This window comes from Drosophila nasuta, chromosome 2L (genome assembly GCF_023558535.2).
Source record: "Drosophila nasuta strain 15112-1781.00 chromosome 2L, ASM2355853v1, whole genome shotgun sequence".
In the NCBI taxonomy this organism is placed as follows: Eukaryota; Metazoa; Arthropoda; class Insecta; order Diptera; family Drosophilidae; genus Drosophila; species Drosophila nasuta.
Window position 1 is genome coordinate 8,960,504 of NC_083455.1, and position 21,219 is coordinate 8,981,722.

The 21,219-nt window shown below is 36.1% G+C and overlaps 1 protein-coding gene across 3 annotated transcripts in view; it reads left to right on the top strand.

Moving 5' to 3' along the window:
- The window catches only part of LOC132798225 (discoidin domain-containing receptor 2), a 160,300-nt gene that overhangs the window by 57,192 nt on the left and 81,889 nt on the right, over positions 1-21,219 (top strand). For all 3 annotated transcript variants that reach the window (XM_060810004.1, XM_060810003.1, XM_060810005.1), the window contains exons 3-4: positions 206-311; positions 20,692-20,923. In XM_060810004.1, the coding sequence (XP_060665987.1) occupies positions 206-311; positions 20,692-20,923 (338 nt within the window). The remainder of the gene's footprint in view (positions 1-205; positions 312-20,691; positions 20,924-21,219) is intronic.

Below are 21,219 nucleotides of genomic sequence, written 5' to 3' on the forward strand. Positions count from 1 at the left end.
TTTAGCTCTCCGCTCGTTATGCAACGCGGCTGCAGGCAAAAATGCATCATGTAATTAATTAACATATATAATTAGAGAGCGAGGAGAGAGAGCGAGGAGAGAGAGAGTTCAAAAGAGATGTAGTATAGAAATAGCGAGCTATAATTAATGATTGTACAGTATCATTGCTCAATCGCATCCAAATAATATCATTTGTATTTTCCAGGCACCTGCAAACAGGCGTTGGGCATGGAATCCGGTGCCATTGCGGATTTTCAGATAACGGCGAGTTCAGCTCACGATATGGGCAATGTGGGACCTCAGCATGCCAGGTGAGATATAATTAATTTGAGTTCGTAAAGTGTGAAAATCAATTGAGTACTATCAAAATATGTCATAAATAATTCAAAGCAATCAAAAATGCTGCGAATTTAAATCTCCACATAAATATGAAATTGAATAATCTTCAATTACTTAAATAACTTTGACCTGTGAGTGAAGCTGCAAAGAACATTTTGTTAAATGCAATTATTATTTATAATAATCTAGTCAGCAAACGACATAATTGCAATTACATCAGGCAACTTTGTGGCTTTGTTCGCAGTACTTACCCTTGGGTTATACATGATTTAAATAAGCAAGAGCCAAAGCACATGTTATGTGTGTAAACTCGAAATGATAAACAACAAACATGCTTTAAAATCTGCCACATAAAAATGGCTACATTGATGAGCAGGAGAAAAAGCAGGAGCAGGAGGGGAGAGACTAGGATGAGACACGGTTAGAGAGAGGAGTAAAGAAGGAAAATGCTGTGTTTCCTGTGTACATGAAAATGATTATGAATTATTTTATGGCGTGTTTAAATGCCTTTATGTCATTTATGCCAGAAACAAGGCAAACACTCAAATCACATAAATTAAAATTCACACACACACATAAAGACAAGCACAACACTCACACTCACACACACATACGCAGTCGTATGCAAATTATGTAGAATAATGATACAACTTATGACCGCTTTATATTTTGCTGACATTTATTTGTGCTGTTGTGAAGTTTGCCCAAAAACATTTGCTGATTTATCTTGTGGACTCGCACACACAGAAATGACAAATTCGCGGTCATCAAATGAAATAAAAAAGGAAATTCTCTGGTAATTATTTCGAAATGCCCATTTTGATCCCCAACCCAACAAAAACTCTGAGATCACGGCATATAAGTTCTGTAATAAACCCCTCCACATAAGAATAAACATTTTTACGACGCACTAAAATCATTTGCGCTAACAATTCTAAATGGACGTTACAAAACAAAAAACAAACCCTAAAACAAGCCCACAAATGTCAAGCGAAAATAACTTGCCAAAGTTCGTCGGATACAAAACAAACTATAAAATGTAAAAACTTTACTTTTTATCCCAAGAAATGATGTCTTAAAAGGAAGTGATAATAGTTGTAATTGAAGCCATAACAATCACATATATCAAATATGAATGATGGACTTATCTCTGTCATTTTTAATATATTCTTTAATTACCATAATTTGAAGTCAAGCATGCAGAGATGCACGTTCTCTTGCTCCCCCTCTATATAATTATTTAGGAAGGTCAACCCCTCTAATTTAATGAGTTACACAGACAGGCAACAAAATCGTAAGCAATCGCTATACAAAACAAGTATATGAGTGAAGTAACAAAAATATTGATTATAATGTCAATGTCGCTGGGGAGGCGGCGAATCCGTAGCTAAAGCAAAGCGCATAAAAATAAAAGAAAAGCAATAAAATTATGCAAACTCAACAGAAAAACGACCAGCGACAGGCGACAGCCGACAGCCGACGATGCCAACAACAAGACCCCAAATGTGAATGTGGATGTGGATGAGGATGACGCTGATGGTGCCTTGGTACGTGTTGACTACAAGGTTCCCTACCAACAAAATAAAAATAAGAAAGGGGGCAGGCAAAGTCTACGGTGCGCTAACAAATGTTTGGTAGTAAAAATGTCACACATGGCGTTTTGCATGTGGCATCCCGCTCCAGGTCCCACTCACCATAAAGTGGGCGAAGGGACGGAACTGAGTTGACTTCAGAATGTGCGTGCCCAGGCCTAATGATGCCCAAAAAGTCCGTAGAACGGGGGACACATGCGGAGGAATGCGGGCAGTTTGACGTTAAACATGCGCCAAAGTCATATGAATTTTATTACAAATGAAAAGGTTGCCAAGGCGACAGGACAAGCGAGCAACAAGGGTACGCGAATCTTGAGAAGCGCAGAGAGAGGCGCACTCAACGTATGATAAATGGGAAGCGTCGTTGCCTTATTGAAGGGGTTAAAGCAACAATTTCTTTGTGTGTGTGTTGTTTCTTGTTCTTGTGTTCTTGTGTTTGGCTCTTTTTAAAGTCAACTTTGCACGATTTGCGATTTACGTTCTGAATTTGGGCCACTTGCCAAGGATGGAAAGCCAACTTATTAGCGTAGCCTAGTTTTGGGCCACCAAAAAAAAATAAAAAAATTCAGCAAATAAGCAAGTATAGTAAAACAAAAGGCCGCCACACTGCAAATGATGCCATTGAAGCATTCTTTATGAGCCTTACGTGACCAGAAACTCTTTGCCTATTTTAGTTTGAGCTCTAGTTGTTTTCTTCTTCTTCTTACTCACCAACCTCGTCTCCTTCGCGATGATTTTCAGGTGCTTCCACCTAATAAACTTTGGTTGTTGTATTTTTTTTTTCACTTTGCCACATGCCTGGCAAAGTCAAAGCCAATGAAGAAATTCACTTGATTTGTGCCGAGCCGTAGGAGACCCCAAAAAGGTTTTCGGTGTGTGAGTTGTTCTTCGGTTTTTATTTATTTTTGCCGTTTTTCTTGGCTGTGAAATGACAATGTGAACGCCGCCTGGTGTCGGAAACATGAAAAGTCCATATTCATGCGTGAATTTTGATGGATGTCCTCTAATGAAAATATGAAACTCACTCTGACTCTCTCTCTTGCTCTCTTTATTTTTCTTTCTATTTCACTCGCACATTTTCTCGCTGTTTCACGCTCTGGAGAGCTTCAGCCTCGTATGTGTTTGGCATAAATTTTTGACAGTTGAGTTATTTTCGACAGTCTGCCGTGGGATTGAGTCCTACACTCTCTCCCTCTCTCTTTCTATTTATCTGACTCCCTCTCCTTCTCGTGCTGTGAACGGTTGACTCACGTTTGGGTTGCCGAAATGTAGGCTGCACATAAATTTATTTCACTGCTTTTGATGTTTCGCCTGTTGTGGCAGTTGCCTTGATAATTGAAGCAATTTAAGAAATGGACGAGGGACGTTTCAATATACTACGAGTACACAGCAAATTTCTTATGGATGTTTCGCATGTTATGAAACTGTGTCGGCAATTGAACTTAAATGGAACTTGTGGCTTTCTAAAGTGCCTGCAAAAGTGAATCAAATGCTAATCTAAAGTATCAAAAGTAAACGGACTTCGGCAAAAGTTTAACTCGAATCAATTGCAGATTGTCGTTCCTTGAACCCAAAAACTAGCTAGGCATCGTTCAAGCGGCACTGATTAATAAAGTTAAATGACTTATAAGTCCATTAAGCAAACTTCTTCATTCTAGCGTAAAGTAAAAATGCCAAAGAAATTAGCGAACCAAGGAACAAAAGCAAAAAAAAAAGTGGCCGAAAAAAACTTTTCACGTCTGCAGCTGATGGAAATACACATAACATAAGAGAGAAGCAGAAACAGAAGCAGCGAGTAAGAATGTGAATGGGGAAACAATTGCAAACATTTTTCCAATACACAGCCAAAAGGGGGGCACCCTAAGGTTGTGAAACACACACAAAAAAAAAGAAAAAAACAAAGTGAACTACGTAAAATCTTATGGCAGCTTAGCATGCAATAAGCAGAAATCAATTGACCCATTTGGTTTATGTACTGGAAACAAAGGCAGGCCCAGGCCCAGAACCGACTGTGAATGCCATCGCTCGCTGGCTTGGGGAACACCAAATGGAATCCCCATTGTTTTTCGCATTATATTGACAGCATAGAATCAAAATCAACGCATTTTCAATTGCAAATTGTCCTGCGTTACTCGAGACAATGAGAACTGAAAGCTGCAACTCATATGCGCCAACGCACAAAAACCCAAAGCCAAAGCCAAAAACCACAAGGAACAACTTTTCTGTTTTCTGCAGAAAACTTACAACGTTTTGCAATCAATAGAACTTCGATTTGTGGTTAGTGCCAAAGTCGGGAGGGGAAAAAACTCGAGAGAGGGATTGCTTGATTGAAGGTTTGGGGACAGGGTCGAAACCCCTAATGCCATGGGCTAGTGTCAAAGTCAATGTGAATGTGAATGCGAATGTGAATGCGACCAAATGTCAATGTCGGCTCAAGATAATGTCTGCAACAGTTACAGTCTCAGATTCAGGCAACGCTGCGTATGAGCGACGCTGACTGACAGCTTTTTCATTGGCCGCAATATCGAGTTGATAAACTGCCAAATTATTGGACGATTGTCGACTATTACCGAACTTGCTAAATGTGTGCGAAAAGATAAAGTTAAAGGTTAGCTGCTGACCTCGTTTCTTATTCTATATCAGAGATTTGCTTGGCCTTCGAGCAATGTTTTCTTAAAGCTGCACAATGTCGATAAATTAATTATACACTCAACTCACTTTGAAAGGATAGCAGAATTTCGAATTATGCCAGGAATTTCCAATCTAATGTAACTATTCAAAATTGTTCGATTTAGGTTTATTTTCTGTAAATTCCTCTGTTCTATTGTTAGTGAAACAACATACTTCAGTCATTGTATTCTGTTGCAAATGTTAACCATTGGCTTGCGGCTTCTGGTTTATTGTTAATTAGCAGCACAGCAGAATGGTGAATGCATGCATCATTTTATATTTGTTAAGCCAAGCAAACATTTAGTCAAAATGCCACAGAATCATATCCATTGTTGGCTACCTGAAACTGAATCTGAGTGCTGTTTGCCTGATTATCTCTCTCTGCCTCTGGCTGATCCACAAATTGGAAAGAGCTTAGAGCTCACATTACGTAGCACATTCGCATTTGTAGAGGGCGGAGGGAGTGGTGGAGAATGGGTTGGTGGGTGTTAGGGTGCCCCACTTCATCCCTTAATTGCCACATTAGACGGTGCATTTGGCTTCTGTTAAAGTCAGGCTCGTTGCCACGCCACATTATGCTACAACAACAAGCACAATCAACCTGTGCCCTAAACCAATGGAGACTCCAATTGAGCTCCCAGCTCTCTCCCATTGTTACTCAGCTGTGTGTTTTTTTCTGCTTTCCTTGGTTTGTCTGTGGCTGTCGCTCACTTAATCGTTGCCAGTCTGCCCGTGTGGAGTCGCAGTGTCTGTCTGTGGCATTGATTTTCGCTTTTAGCATAGTCTACTTTTAGGCGCAGGGCACGTCACGTGCTGATTACGGCTGGAAATGTTCAGCCAGCTGCCAGCTTTTGGCCACTGAAGCAATTGTTGTTAACGCGTTTTCCATTTTATTGCATTAATGTTTGATTTGGTTTTGCTTTACTCCATCTCCACATTGCCACGCTTGAATTGATTGCTCTCTGCGTAGAACCATGTATCCGTATCTCGCGCTCTGTGTGTGTGGGTGCGCGTGTGTATGTGTGTGTGTGTGCGTATCTGTATCTTTTTGCTTGTGCTTTGCTCTTATTGCTAGTTCTGTGTGGCACTTGTGCGCATTGGATTTCGATTTCGTTGCCAGCGTTTTCGACTTGGCTTTCGTTTCGTTTCATTTCGTTCTGTTTCGTTTCGCTTCAGCTGTCAGCAGTATCAAACTTCGGCCCCCTCTTCGCACTCTTCTCCACGTTCACACGCTGCGTAATGTGTTAATGTGCTTTTTATGTTACAAATGAGTCAATTTTTATGATTTAATGTTACTCTCTACGCCTCGACCAATTCGAACTTTGATAACGGTTTGGCATTTTTCTTACATTGATTACCCCAATATGACCCGGCAAATACATAAATTTGCTTGCTTATTGAATTATTTATAACATTTTATTGAATTTCTTCATTGCCACACATTATTTCATTCATTTCATGTTGCCTTGGCATTGATTTGGGTTCTTACAAAATTTATAGCCATCTTTTACCATTTTAAAACAATTTTCTTCCCACTTAATTGAAGGAAACTTGGAGCTTGGAACTCGAAGCAGCAACTATGCTGTCTTCACATAAAACATGTTTTATTAATTTCATTTATTAAAAACGCACACCTTGGGTTATTTCTTATTAAATTTTGTCAAGCTGCCAGCTTCTTCGCATGCCGATGCTTACATTCTTATGCTCTTACAAACTCAAGTACAAATATAGAGATGAGTAGACAAGCTCTTGTGTAGACTCAAAGTATGGGTGTGTACAGGAAAATTCCAAGAAAATTACAACGTCAACTGAGTGCCGCATTAGATGAAAGCTCTCTTACCTGGAAATGCAAAAAAAGTGAATTTATATTACAGCTAAAAATCACTGGTAAAGAAGATAAGAAGCATTTGGTTATACTAATTTTTAAAAAAGAAATCCAATTCACATTAAAAAGTTGTGATATACAAGATATAATAATCATTGATATAGAAGATTAGAATGATATGGGTAAGATGGATTTAGTAATCGTAATGTTTAAAAGAAAAATTTATTTTATATTTTAGAAATATTGCCAAGTCAATAAATTCATCAGAATTGAATGACAAATACAAATGAATCCATCTCTTAAGAAGGAAAGTGACTTAACTAGAGAATTATTGTGCTCGACTTTGAGATACCCGCTACCCATTTTGAATATTCACACAACAATGCGATATTACTCTTAAAATATATCAAATCAATACACCTGTAATACTAGAATATACCAACGACTTTATTATTTTATATTAATATATTACTATATTCAAACTATACGAAAGATAATTAAACATACCAGATTGCCAAGCAAAGCAACTATGACTCGATAGCAGGCGTTTTTGTTCATACAAAGTATTTCTTGAATAATTTCTATAATTTTTATTCGATTGTAATCCACATTAGTAAGTATTGTATGAATTGGGCATATCAAAAATTTAAATCAAAAATGATCTGCACACAAACTAGCAAGAGTGGACAAAAATTATATCACTATCTCTTATAGCTTTTGAGATTTAGGTTCTTATATAGACAGACAGAAAGACAGATAGACGAACAAACGCATATGGATACATCGTCTGTGCTATTGAAGCCCATGGGAATCTCCTTCTGCCTGTTAAATAAATTTCCAGCAAACACTAAGCTTTGAAAGCCCTATGGGTAGCGGGTATATAAATTGTTAATCATATTTGATGTATAGATGTTCATAGAAAGTATTCGCAAAGTGAAGTGTTCTTTATAAAACAATAGAGCTTCTGCATTAAAATGCAAAGAAAAATTTCATAATGCTGATATCTAAACAGGAACCCAACTAAAATACAAATTTGCATCATCATACGTATATAAGAAAAGCATCCCATATATCCAATTGGTAGAAGTTTACGTATATGCCAAGTTCCATGACTCTTTAACGCCAGACACTGGCAAGGTATACTTCAACTACAGACTAGCAAATGTCAATATACCTATACTAGAGTTATTGTACTGATCCCTTAACTACAATTTAATCTTTTTAGGTAAATTGTCTTTTAATCTTAAACAATTCCCAAATCACTGGATTCCATAATTTTATTTCCTTTTCTCTTAAAATTGCCAAGATATCTTTTATAATACCCCGTTAAACTATTTCCCAATAAATGCGAATCAGCTGCTAAACGGTCAGGTCCCCCTCCTCAGTCCCTGATCTATACCCCGTCCACAGGTCAACAGACAATTGAGACGCTTTCAGGCAGCAAATTGTGTGGCGCGCATGCGTAACGAGAAGCGGCAGTAGAAGCAGAAGCGGCTGATGCGACAGCAGTTAAACCTTTGGCAATGCTAGTTATGGTAAATGTAGATAGCCAGAGCAAATACCGTGGAAATGTTTGCTGCGGTAATTGAAAGGCAAACAAACAGAAGACAAGTTGACAAGTGGCCAACAAGAAGACTAAGGCTATGAAGACTGCGCATGTGTAGACGACAACAATGCGACCGAGTCCGACCCCTGAGCTCTGTACAACTCAATCGACTGGCGAGGGCTGGGTCTAGTCGGATCTTGGATCTTGTATCTCGTATCTTGTATCGCTGGCTATTTGCCTACGCATAGCTGTAGAGTTGGGCTATTTGCTCAAAACGTTTTCACTGCGACAACTGCAACTGCTACTTTGGGGCAAGCGATGGAAAAACGAACGGAAAAAAAAAACAAAAAAACAAAACAGTTACAGCTTCTTGTCTATTTTTGTTGAATCAAGAGTGACGTTAGGGTTGGGCTTCGGGTCGAGAAAAATGCCACAAGAGGCGGTTAATATTTGGGCAGCTGTAGCGGTACTCTCTAGATTAAATAGGCGTTGTTGTGTGGAGAATGCAAGATTAGAAAATACGTGCGAATAGGCAACAGTTGCTCAAGGCACTTGCTGAAGTGCGACTGTGAAGTGTAGATAGGGTTATGACTGAAACTGATGATGCATGGGTTATCAAGGTTAAGTCAATCTCTAAACAACATCTAAATATAGTCAGCTTACTGCGTGTTGGTATTTCTAAAAGCAGAAGCGACAAAGTTCAGAAAGCAACACTATAGATAAAACAATAGAAAAGAATTTTGAAATATAAAAAGTTAACTGAAAGAGTTTCAGATTGAGGGAGAGAAGTTGCAACTAACTTAGCTGTGAATATGGTATGGCTTATAGTAAGTGAATTGAACTAAGTTATTATTATATATTAATGGGTTATCAAAGATAAATCAACACAATAGTTAAAGAGATAAGAATGAAGCCTCAACATATACAGAGATCCTAATTTAGGGGAAGAGTATATGGAACTTAAAACATACTTTAAGTTAAAATGTATTTATTACAAAATTTAAAGAGATGTCACTAACTAAGCTTTTTTATTATTACCATATATTTATAGGTTATCAATGTCTAGACACTATCCTACTACAAACGTCACGTGTTTCTAATAGCAGAGATGACAAAGCAAAATATATAAAATTTAGAATAGAATAAAATTTCGAAATATAGAAGAGTATTTGACTGTTCTCAAAAGAATTTCTTATAAAAGTAAAAGAGTTTTTAAAGTAACTTGCTGAACTGCAAATATGTTACTAGATAACATTAAGTGAATTGGGTGTAATACAAGCTTGAAAGACATGTCAGAAACTAGTTTCTTTAGATTGCCTCTACAAACTAACGATATGCTAACTTTAATCTGCAAAATTTGCATTGTAAGGTTCAGTAAGTAGGGCCTTTAAAATGCATATGCCATGGGTTACTTTCTCTTTCATATTTGTGCCTGCAGAATACGATTCTCGTTGTTCGTTAACTGTCCGTGTAGAACACATATTAAAGGCTGCCTTAGTTTTATCTTCTAGTCCTTGCCTTGGGTTGGGCTCATGGCACATAATGGCTTTTGTGTTATGCTTTTATGATTACAGTAAAAACAAAAACGCAAGCAGAGGCTAAAGCTCTGCCAGAGAGAGCGAGACTGAAACTGAGGCTGAAACTGGCGTTAACCCTTGCACAACGCAAATTGCATGCGAGGCGAACACAATAAAGAACAGCAAGTCAGGGTGCTTAAAGCGGGGTGTCGCGACTGCGAAATATCCTGTATTACAAAAAAATGGTGCCTATCTTTTATTTTCATTCCTTATTTAAGTGGAGAGAAAATTGTATACAAATTAAATAAAAGAAATATAAATATATTTTGGAATATTTTAGAGGCATTTCTTCGTGTATTTTTACACCACCAACAAGTTTTACTACCTTTAATTATTTACAACTTGTAGAGGGTATTGCAAGGATAACAACAAAAGCCATGTGCGTCTTTTATCGATTTCTTGGGCTGTGCCATAAAACGCTAATGGCCATTACCTCAACTCGTCTCTCGCTCTTGCTCTCATTCTTCTTCTTTTTCTCAGTCAGCTGTCGCCATTTTGCTTTTCCATATTTTCTATTGAGCTTAAAGCCGTTGACTTTCCTGTTGTTGTTGTTGTTGTTTTTCTTGCATTGGCTCTCTCTCGCTCATTCCTTCTAGGAAGGCAGAGCCACCATTTTTATTGTCATCTTTTGCCGTTGTCATCGCATCGCATCGCGCGGCGTGTTTGCCATTTTTCTAGGTTTTCGCCAGCGTCGCCTTCGCACAATTTCCACTTGACACAATGGCACACAAAATGCAAAAACTCTTTTGCAGTTTTCATTTTCATTCCCTCCCCATTCCCAGTTTCCCAGTCTCCCAGTTTTTCATGCAATGTCTGTGACTGTCTCGTTGGCTTCTGTTGTCTTCTTGGTTGTTGTTTGGTTGGCTTCTTCTAAAGTGTTGCCGGCATTTTGAATTGTATGCTTTTATATTCTTGCGGCCTGTTGGGCAAACGAAAACGCAAACGCAATCGCAATCGCAAACTGAAGCGAAACTTGTCCCCAACATGTCATTTTCCATTTCTCCATTTTCCATTTACTTTTCTTTTTGGCAGCTGTTTTTCTTTCACTCACTCTCTCTCTTTCTCTCTATCTCTCTCGGCTCAGCTAGTTGCATGTCGGCTTTGGCTTTTCCTTTGGCTTTTCCTTTGCCTTGCCACGTCATGTTTGTTGTTGCAGCTTTCTTAAGTCATTATTGTCGAGGCGCAATAACTGTGACAAAGTCATCTTTTGTTGCTACGTGTCCTCCGCAGTTCCGTTCTATTCGGATTTCACTCTGCTGTGGCTTTGCAGTTCCCCTCCTTTTCCTCCTCCTCCTCCTCCTTCGAGCCTTCTTTGAGGTCACACGCCTTCAGTAGGTCGCGCCTGACTTTTTGTTTTAATGGTTTTGTCATATTTGGATATTCTTGACAGTACAACTGATGGAAGAATTTCATTCTGACTGACAGACAACTGCCATTTGCGCGAAAGAAGAAAGTCTGTCAGGGAAATGAAGTCCGCAGAAATGAAAATGATTGAAACTTAAATGACTTTTACAGCGCAAGTTGAATCGATTAAGTCACGAATATAAGTGAAGGTTCAATTCACTTTTAATATTGTGGAATAAAAAGACACACCATTTAAATTTTATGTATACAAACAAAAAGGGTTTTACTTTTTTATATAACAATTGAATCGATAAAAGAAAAAATGTCAATACTATGCTTAATATTTAGTATATTCGAATGTATTCACAAATTATATAAAAAAATTTGGATTAAATTAAATAAAGCAATTAAATATAAATAAAGCTATAGAAAACTAAATTTTTAATTTATTTGTTGCAAATTATTAGGATTAATTTTAATTAAATTTGACTCGGTAATATTTTAATTCATAATTATATATTTTCTGTTCAATTTTATTAAATAATGTTTCTATTTTACTAATTTTGTTTTTTCTTTTTTCAACAGATCACATTTGATTTTATTTTTTTTTTATTAAATTTTTTTTACTCATGTTTTAGTAAATGGCATATAATATAATTAAGTTTTTTCATTGCATCTTATTTTTTTAATAATACAAGATTTTTTTAGTTTCAATACTTGTATCCATATCTTGATTTTAGGATTTTTGTCTGTATATTATTAAAGGACGTAAAAAATTTAATGGACTTGAATATTCTTCCACCATCACTTTAAATTCGCATGGCATTTCTTTAAGACTTAAATTGCTTGCGGGGCAACTTGGAAAACAATTCAATGTCAATCTATTTGGGTGCCATTCATTGTAATGGCTCTGTAGGTACGTGGCAACAGGCAATTAAAGGCAGCTGACGCTCGTTTTGGGGCTAAAAATGAATTCGTTAAAGGATTCATTGTGAATTCTTAACTTGGCTTGGCTCAAACTCTGAAATTCAAACTCAAACTCAAACTCAAACTCTTCAAGCTAAGCATAATATTTTGGTAAAGAGCAAGCGTGCAAAAAAAGCAAAAAAACAACAATTTAATTAAAAACTCAACGAACTGATGCCGTCAGACGCTAGATGGCGCTATTCCGGCTGCTGTGTATATGTGTGGGTGTGTGTATATGTGTGTGTGTGTTGAGCGATAGAAACAAAAGCTTCAGCCATTGTTTTGGTACGGATGAAAGGGAAAAAGGAAGAGGTAAGAGGTGCTCTTTACAAAACGTTGGCGGCGACGTCTTTATGACAATCGTAAAAAATAATTTTTAGTAGCTTACAAGCCGCTGGCTGATAAAAGGGAAGGGAGAAGCAAGGAGGAAGAGATTGCCTGAGAGAGATGGAGTTGAGCCGTTGCCTTGGCATTTTAATTGCATCAAGTGCCATTAAAAACGACGAAAGAAAAATTGGAAATTAAATGAAAAATAAATATGTGTTGGGAAAGGGTAACTAAAAGAGAAAGAAAAGCGAGAGAGAGAAGACAAACTTGGACACAGATACGTGAAATTGAAAACGCAAATATTTTACCGTCACCTGTGTTTTTCTTCCACTTGCCACACGTGCCATAAGCAAAGCAATGAGATTGTCAAACCCTTCTTCATTTCTTCTTCTGCCAAGCTGTGTGCTACTTATTAGGCAAAAGCAGAAGCAGAAGCCCCCCAGCATGTTAGGGCCACTCAAACATATGTGCGTCTCAACTGTGAATGCGAATGCGAGAATACACGAGTATGAGTATCAGTATGAGTATACTCAAACGTGTAAGCTGCTTAAGTTTTGTCTCGGACCCAACGAACGAATGAGCGAACCCCGTTCAGCACAGGGCAGAAGTTAAGTTGGCCAACCAAACGAACTTCATTCACTGCAAATCAGCTTAACTTTTTACGCTATAAACTGTAGCATATTTTTGGAATCCTTTCTGCCCCCCGCCCATTACATGCTATTCTTAAAGGGGCTAGCCCCAAATAGAAATCTAGACAACCTCATTAAAAATAAGAAAACATCTAGCAAACAAGCTGCAAACGAAACTTGATAAAGACTCCTACACCTTCTCATATCACATATTTGTGCCCCAATGCACAGCAAAAAGGATACGTAAATTCAGAGCAAAATCAAAATCACACAAAAAAAATGCTTAAGTGAAACGGAATAGATATATGTTATGTATATGTATATAGTATATACACATATCAGCCTAGGGCCAAAGTCTTCTATCTCTTGCAGAGAGTTGGAAGAAAAAAAAGGGTCGACTTACTCTGGGGAAGTTTGCATTGTGCTTAGCACAACAAACCAATTGGGCACCTAAGCTACAAACGGGGTTTCTAGTCCATTTTGCCAAAAAAGCATATGCAAATTAGATTCTGCATAGAGCAAAACGCACAATAAATAAGGCAAAAGACTTGAAATTTAGATACGCATTGTATAAGAGCATTTAAATAAATAATGGACCCAAATATTCACTGCATTCAAATGAAGTAAATGGCCAAATTAGCAGGCTATACACCAAAGCACAGTACACAATACATAATACACAATAAGAGCCATTTAAATATGCATGATAGTGCGATAATGAAGTGGGATTCGGGTGCCAAAGACAACTGCAAATATGCTTGAATATTTCTTTAACTGGGCAGTAAAATTGAAGTTTATAAGTAAGTATTTAAATAAAACTTAACCTAGGCGTTTATATTTAATTTTCAAATGTTAGAAAAATAATCAAAACACATTTATACAAAATATTTTGATGGTTACTTATTATTAAAATATAGTTGTTAGCACAAATGTTAAAACTTATAAGTCATCAAACTATTCATTAGATTAAATGTCAATTGTCTTTTATTGTTACTTATCATATATCATTGTTAAGCCCAAAATAGTTTAATACTCCATGTCAAAATTCAAATAAAACTTAATAAACAAATATTGTATTTATATTTTATTTTTATTCGAAAGGCAAACAAATAAAAAATATTTAATTCCATTTATTTTAGTTTGTTACTTGATATTTAAATAAAAATAAATAAAAATCGAATACTTGTATTTCAATTTATAAATCCTGGTTTAACTTAAAGTTGTTTCTTGCAACATTTGAAAGTTTAAATAAAATAAATAAAGTATTATTATGAGTAAACTGAAATTTTTGTTAACAATTTAAAGAAAATGAATACCATTTTAATTAATTTGTCATTTACATTAATTAGTTTCTTGTTATTTAAACAGAAATGCAAATTTAAGACTTTAAATTCATAAATGCATTTCAAATGTTAAATTTAAAACTGATTCCCACAGCTTAAATACTCGTTCTCCGTTTCGAGTAATGTTTACAAAGTTATATCATACTTTACAACATATTCTAATTTATCAGCATTGAAAAAGTTGGCTCGAGTTTTCCAATATTATCAACATGTGCTAACATTTTAATACTACACTAGCTACAGCAGCAGCAGCAGCTGCTCTTTTGCACTGGCCATTGATCCTGCCACCCAGTTGTCCCACCCACATAAACGTATATGTTTGTGTATCTATCGCAGCCCTTGTTACGTGCCACATAACGCTGCCACATATTCATGCATATATTTTCATAATTATCTAAATAAATGTGTGTAAGGCCACAACACACAAGTGAAAGCGACATGAATTTATATTAAAAACGAGCAGAACTTTGCCACAGTCCGGGACCCAGTACCCCATAAATGTACTCGCACTTGTATCTGTGTGAGTGTTAGTATGTATGTATGTGTGTATGTGTGTGTGTGTGTGTTTGTATCTGCTGGTTGGCTCTAATTTCAGCCACGTTTACAGCCGTTCCAGGCAGAGCTTGGCCGCATAAAGTAACCCAAGACCTAGTTAGACTTTGCCTGCCAACTAACTGTATCTCTCCCTGTATATGCATGTAAGTGTGTGTATGTGTGTGTATGTGTGTGTGTGTGTTTGCAAATGCAACATTATGTCCACTAAGTTGTGTTGGTGCGCTGCAGTTATGCGATAGCTGCAGGCTTTTATGGCATATTTTAGTAGCTTTGCCTAAATAAAAGTGGTGCTAGGTGCCATTTCCTGCCGCTTCTTCTGCTACTTGCAACTGACCATAACGCCCCAAAGTATGCAACACAGGAAGCACACACAAACACACACACACATACACAGACAGCGTGTCAAAAGCACCACGAAGAATGCAACAATTTGCTATAAAACGAAACCTCAGCAGCAAAGACTTAAGAACCAAAGCAAAAGTGAGAATATTTCCATACCCTGTTTTTTGTTTAGCTGACACTTGAAGTGTTTTAAATATTAAACATATTTTAAATAATCAATTGATTAAAGTAATACCTACAATAATGCCACACAACTCTTTCTAAATAATTATTTAAGAAAAGTTACTACTTATATTAATTTAAAATTGACTATAATACTTAAAAGTATTGCTAGTATATTTTTATGACGAAAACTTATTTTAAAATATATTTTAAATTTACGATAATACATGAAAATATTGTCTGCTAAAATAGAGACAATATATATACTTCCATATTACGTTCTTTGCTGGGTATTTCACAGTCGCAATTACTTGAAGTTGTTTTTCTTTTTTGGCAACATAAAATTTTCGCACGGCACATTTCGCAGTCGTTTGCATTGCGCACTTTTATGGCGGGCAGACTTGGTTACACTGCCACAAGAAATAGGTGAAAACGTGGGCAAAAGTTTCGGGTGTTTTATAAGCAGCAATATAAGTATCCAAGTATCTCTGGCTCGTTAGTATTAAATGAGAATAGGCAAAGGTACCAAGAGCATCCTCTCATCGTGGCAATACTTAAAACGAAGCTAATGAACGGACTTGAAGCTGCATTGCAATGTAAAGCTGATGATGCTTCCAATTCCAAAACGAATATATATAGGTGACTCATCCGAGGCGCAAGCAAGCAAGGAAGCACACTTTACGACCGGCATTATACAGTCGAGAGAAGTGGAGCAGGCTTTTAGGCATTCGGCATGACCGAATACTGCTTCACTTCGGTCCCCTTAAAAGTCCCCTCTTTGCCTTATGTCATCGCCCATTATTTGCCCAATTTGAATGCGCATTGAGAAAACATTTGCAGTCTTGTCATGCAAATGATGCTAAAATGCCATCCCAGGTGACCCATATGTTAGCGGTTATAAACGGCTGTAACCGGAGCGACACGAAATGATGGAGAGAAGGCAAAAGAAAACATGATTCATAGCGAATGGGAGATGCTCTTTTCATTTGCTATGAAGTACAAATTTGAATAGACTTTAACAAAAGTTAAACACCAATTATGCGACATATAAACTTTAAATAAAAATCGATAAATTGGCAAGTGGAATAACAATGTTATGGCATCCATTTGACAGGTGAAGCAAAATAAGAGAAAGAGTAAAAATGTCAAGTCCCCAAAGTCGCAGAGCGGGTCACATCTCATTGGACTTATGACAACAGAATTGATATTAATGTAGAAAAGTCGCCATACACTCGCAAATAGGCAAACCAACAACGAGAGCTTGGCAGAAAAAACAGCCTCAAGGCTCATGAGGGAATGAGAGACTGAGGAAAGGAGGGAAAGGGAAAACGGAGAAAAGGCGAGGCAGGCCGTCGAGCTGCTGCCTCTGGCTTTCCTCTGCCTATTTTGCATATGAGTTGTGCTCCCTTTTGGTACTCGGCCTGCTGTCTCGACGTGTTGTAAACCGCGATTAACGTAAATAGCGGAAAAAATGGCGCACAGTGGCAGCAAAAAAATATGGCACAGATAGTTACACACACACACACACAGAAAAAATTGTATGTGCTTCAGAGATGAAGCAGACCAGGAACCAAAGCCAGAGCATAATGTAGGTCAGGACGGGATATGTGCGAGTTGACTTCAGTAGAAATACCCTAAAGCTGCCTCTCCAGCCTCCCTTCCCCTCCCCTCCATCCACACCTTCCCACTGCATCAGCGTAAAGTGTTCATATATGTTTGTGTGGCATCTGCCATGTGGAAAATTTGTAGCAATTTCAACAGAACGAGGCAACTGCTGTTGCGGCCAGTGTTGATGTTGATGTTTCTGTTGCTGTTGGTGTTGATGTTACTGCTACAGAGTTACAACAACAGCAACAACAATAACAACGACAACAACAAAGCTGCTACTGTTGCAGCAGTTAATTAGCAGCTGAAGTTTTTTATTAGATTGTCGATTAGCTGAGACTGCCGTCGGGAGCGTTGTGATTATGAAAAACTACTGATGAGCAGAATAGAAAATGGCACACAGAAAACAGTAGCATTTAAACGAAGATAATATATGGTTAGGGAATACTGGAGAAGAGGAAAATAATGATTTATAAATGGGTGTGCTTAAACACAATCGAAATAAAGGAAATTCATTTAAATAAATACTCTAGTAAGCAAAAAGATGAAATATAAAACAGAACTCTTTCATTTAATAAAATACTGTAACATAAATGAGTCTGATTGAAATTTAACACAAATTCATTAAATAAAATATATAACCAAATAATAAAATAATGTTAAATAAATACAGGTAAAAAAAATGTTACAATGAAGTAAGTCACAAAAAAAATAAAAGTAAATTAGACAAACCAAATTTGATAAATCAAATAAAATAGTTTAAATTTAGTTCGCCCAATAAAATTTAGTTCATGACCATAAAATTTACTTCAATTAAGATAAGTAAAAATGTCGAATAACGTCGACGATTAAAAATTACTTTATGATTCAGTAAAATAAATAAGTCACATTGAAATGTTAAAATGAAATTGAACACAAATTAAATAAAAGTAAATGCAGAATTCAATAAATAAGTTAAATAAGAAAATAAAATTCAATTGAGTGAAGTAAAAAAAGTAGAATGACCTCGACGAATAAAAGTTATTCGACGCATCAATTAATTTCTTTAGCTGATAGATTCATCAATTGTCTGAGTGATTGACAGTTTATATACATTTCAATTAAATTTTTGCTTTTCCGATAAATTCGTATTTTTAAAGAGATATACATAACTATTGTATTGGCACTACCTAAAAAATGTTCAAATAAATCGAATAAATACTGGAAACAATATTAAAATATTATCTAAGAATTTTTCAAAAATATTACATTTATATAACAAATAATTTATCATACAAATAAAAGAATAAACAAATAAGCAAATATGTGTAAAGAATCGTCATGAAACTTATAATAAGCTTGAAAGTAAACACAAAGTAATTATTTGCCAATAATTCTTAAAGTGGATTATTGCATTTTACCCTGAGTAAACACAATAGAATGATGCATACGAAACAATTTCTTTCAGCAAACTTTTTTTAATAGAGATTTGCAACAGCACAAAAGTGGGGCAACAATAAAATGCGCATGCAAACAACATGTTGCATAAGTAAATACGTTTTGCTATGGCAAATTCCCCCAACTGGTGGCATATATAAAGAGAGAAAGAGTATATGACTATCTCTGCCTCTATCTATTTATGACTTTATTCTGTAGTCCATGGCAAACAGTGCAAATTGTTTAAATGACTTTGCATGAGTCAATAACTTGCATGATTTACTGCTCTTTGGTCCCTTGGCTCCCCTCTCTTTACAGCCACTTTCCCTGCTCTGCTTCTGGCTTCTGCAATTCTAATACAAACCAACTATAAACTAGATAAAATATGAATATGAACATATAACGTATGCTACACGCACACACACACACACACACACACACACTTGTGCATAAAGAAATTGTCGCATTGCAGTTGCATTTTTTGAGTTTTGGCGAAAAAGTTGGCGTTTGAGTTTTCGAGTTGAGTCGAGTTAAGTTGAATTGAGTTGGTTTTCTATTTTCCCACAGCCAAAAGTTTTATAGAGCACAATGCAGCATGTGGCGAACTTTGTTATTTTTCGCTTGTTTTCTTTTTTATTTTTGTTGAAGGAAACCGAAAGTGAAAACTGCCAAACTGCCTCCGACGTTTTACCAAATAGTTCATAAATTAGGCGTTAGAAAAAAATAGAGATTGAAAAATTATTTCATTGACGACATGACACACATATGAAAAAGTTGTATTAAATAAATAATCGCATACTGTTTGATTTGCTTTTGCAGTAAAGTGAACATGCAAATTAGCCAATAATAATTGAACAAACGCAAATAGTTTGACAACTCAAATGTGTGTTTATTAAAAATTTAATTTTGATTTATTGTGACGTTAAACGTTAAGTAATTATAATATTTTAGTGGAATCTGTGCGTTCTTATTAATCAAGTTTTTAGTTGCGGCAACTAATGAAATACGAATGAAATAGTCGCTGCCTTCTGCTCTATATATTAATTTAATAATTGTCGTTTTTATATTACTCGTGTTGCATATAATTTGCACCTTGTGTGGGCGAAAACAGTTCGCAATCAGTGTGTTTGTTGTTGATGCTTCTCATTGATGTCGACGCACAGTTAACGACATTTAATTACAAGCAGCCATTGCACTCGACTGCAGTGCAGCTCAATTACAGACACATTCGACAGCAGAATAAAACGTAAAACGTAAAAAATTAATTTCATTAAATAATTAACGCCAACTCGAATAAGTGGGAAAAAACTTAACCATATTGCATGTGTGGGCAATCGCAAAAAGGGAAATCAAATCAATAGCAATTTACCAAAAAAAAAGAAAAACGACCGGAAAAAAAAAAGAAAAGCAAATTGACAATAAATACGCATTGGGCCATTACAAGTCAAGTGGGCGCAGTCATGCATTGAGTCAATCAATGCAATACAGATTAATTATTGATCAATATTGTTAATAATAAACGTTGCAAAAAAATAAATGTCAAGTTTGCTAGAAACCAAAGCGACACTTGTATCAATTACAATAAATATTTAGTCATTAAACTTAACAAGTGCAAAGCGGAAAAAAATATAAAATAAAGCAGTGCAATAAATGCAAATATTTAAAGATAAATATAAATGTACATGAGCTTAAAAAAATATATATCATGGCATGCAAAATGAATATATTTTAAATGAACAGTAAAAGAAAACAAGTAACAAAAATGCAATATTTATTAATTTTTTTATAGAAAAAAGAAAGGAAGCTCTGTAACGTGATATTGACTTTAGAGAATTAGTATAATTATTTATATATTTACATATATTTTTCCTAGCTACCAATTAAATTAAATAATATATTTCTTCATTATACAACAGAGAATATAGATATAGATATACACAAAAAAAAAGTCCATGATTTATGAAATAAATATATGAAATATATATTTGTAAATAATCTAAAAGAATAGTTTACTATAAAAAGGAACAAAATGTGCGGTGTTATTCTTGAAATTTACCAAATTATCTTTCCGAAAAAATACTAAAATAAGACATTGGCTATAATTGCTATATCGATATACTCTTACTTTGAAAATATACCATAGAATACAAATTTTACTAGCTTGTCAACCAAGGCATCGAAGAACCGATTGCAGTAGCTTTGCTTTACCTTATAAAAATATTTCTTTCATAACATCTGCACTTTTTATCCAATCATAGCCAAACAAAAGTATCAAAAAGCTTGACTCTAGCTTTATCTATTTGTTACTTAGTTTCATCATAAATTTACTTCAATAAATAAATATTTAAAAAAAAAAGAGAAAAATTCTGTATATCAGAATAGGAATTTTAAATGTAATTAATCAATAAAATTGATATGTTATTAACATTTAGAATATGTTTTCTTCATTGCAGACTCAAAGTGGACAACAACGGAGGTGCTTGGTGCCCGAAGCACATGGTCTCACGGGGCCTCAAGGAGTATCTGCAAATTGATCTGCTGCAGGTGCATTTGGTCAGCGCCATACGCACCCAGGGACGCTTTGGCAAAGGTCAGGGCCAGGAGTATACCGAGGCCTATGTGTTGGAATATTGGAGGCCGGGCTTTGAGAAATGGCTGCGCTGGAAGAGCATACAGGGCAAAGAGGTGAGAATGCTAGAATTCGAGAATTCGAGAATGCCGCAGTGCCAAACCTCTCTCTTACTTCGCACATTAATCACGGACTCTGGGGCTGGGGCTGGGACAGCGATAAGCATCGCATTTAACCGCGGGCCACAAACAGATACAAAATGTATCTACATCTTTAGGCTGAACAATTTACGTGCGAGAAACGAGAATTGCGTAGGTGTCTTTCTCTCCCTCTCTCTCTAGCGCTGTCGAAGCAGAGTAAAGATGCAATATACCGAACCGTACCGAACCGAACCCCTTTTGCCGTTCCATCG